This window comes from Dromiciops gliroides, chromosome 3, assembly GCF_019393635.1.
Source record: "Dromiciops gliroides isolate mDroGli1 chromosome 3, mDroGli1.pri, whole genome shotgun sequence".
Lineage (NCBI taxonomy): Eukaryota > Metazoa > Chordata > Mammalia > Microbiotheria > Microbiotheriidae > Dromiciops > Dromiciops gliroides.
The window spans coordinates 354782211-354782857 of NC_057863.1; the positions used below are offsets into that span (position 1 = coordinate 354782211).

Below are 647 nucleotides of genomic sequence, written 5' to 3' on the forward strand. Positions count from 1 at the left end.
GGCAGCAGCGCTGCGCTTGGTCCGCGGTGGCGGCGGCCGCAGCTCCCCGGCCGTCCGGCTCGCGCCCCCGGCGGCATCCCCAGCGCCGCCGCCGCCTCCGATGCGCCCGGGCAGCCGGGGCTGGCCCGCGCCGCCCTGCAGCACGAAGAAGCCCCGCTCCTGGGGCAGTGGAGCCCAGCCCCCGGCCGAATGCAGACTCCGGGTCTCGGCCAGAGCCCAGGGGGGCAAGAGCGCAATGAAGGCGAAGAGGAGAGGGAGCCGCGGCTCCCCGCAGCTGCTCCCCGTCGCCATGTTCCGGCGCTCGCTGGCGCAGGTGGCGCCGCCGCCAGGAGAGAATGTGCAACGAACTGGAGGCCCGGCGAGCGGGCGGGCGGGAGGCGAAACGGCGGCGGCGGCGGCGGCGGCGGCCGCCTGCTGCTCCTCCCCCGCCTCCGCGGTCGTGGCCCCAGCTCCGGCTCCGACTCTGCCTCCGCGCGCTCCCGGGGCCGCTCCGAGCGGCTTCGTCACGTGTGTGACACACCGCATCCCCCCCCCCCTTTCCTTCATCCATCTCCATCTCCTCCCCACCCACCCCCAAAATAGGGAAGGCAACCAGTGTCCCCCCTGCGCTAACGCATCTCCATTGTGTGTAAAGCTAAGGTTGGTTA

At 73.7% G+C, this 647-nt stretch overlaps 1 protein-coding gene across 1 annotated transcript in view; it reads right to left on the minus strand.

The window, feature by feature from the left end:
* Positions 1-346, minus strand: part of SORL1 (sortilin related receptor 1) — a 217857-nt gene extending 217511 nt beyond the window's left edge. Inside the window, exon 1 of the mRNA XM_043991946.1 lies at positions 1-346. This exon is cut by the window's left edge and continues 33 nt beyond it. Coding sequence (XP_043847881.1) covers positions 1-291 — 291 coding nt within the window. The 5' untranslated portion in view covers positions 292-346.
* Positions 347-647: the final 301 nt, after the last annotated feature.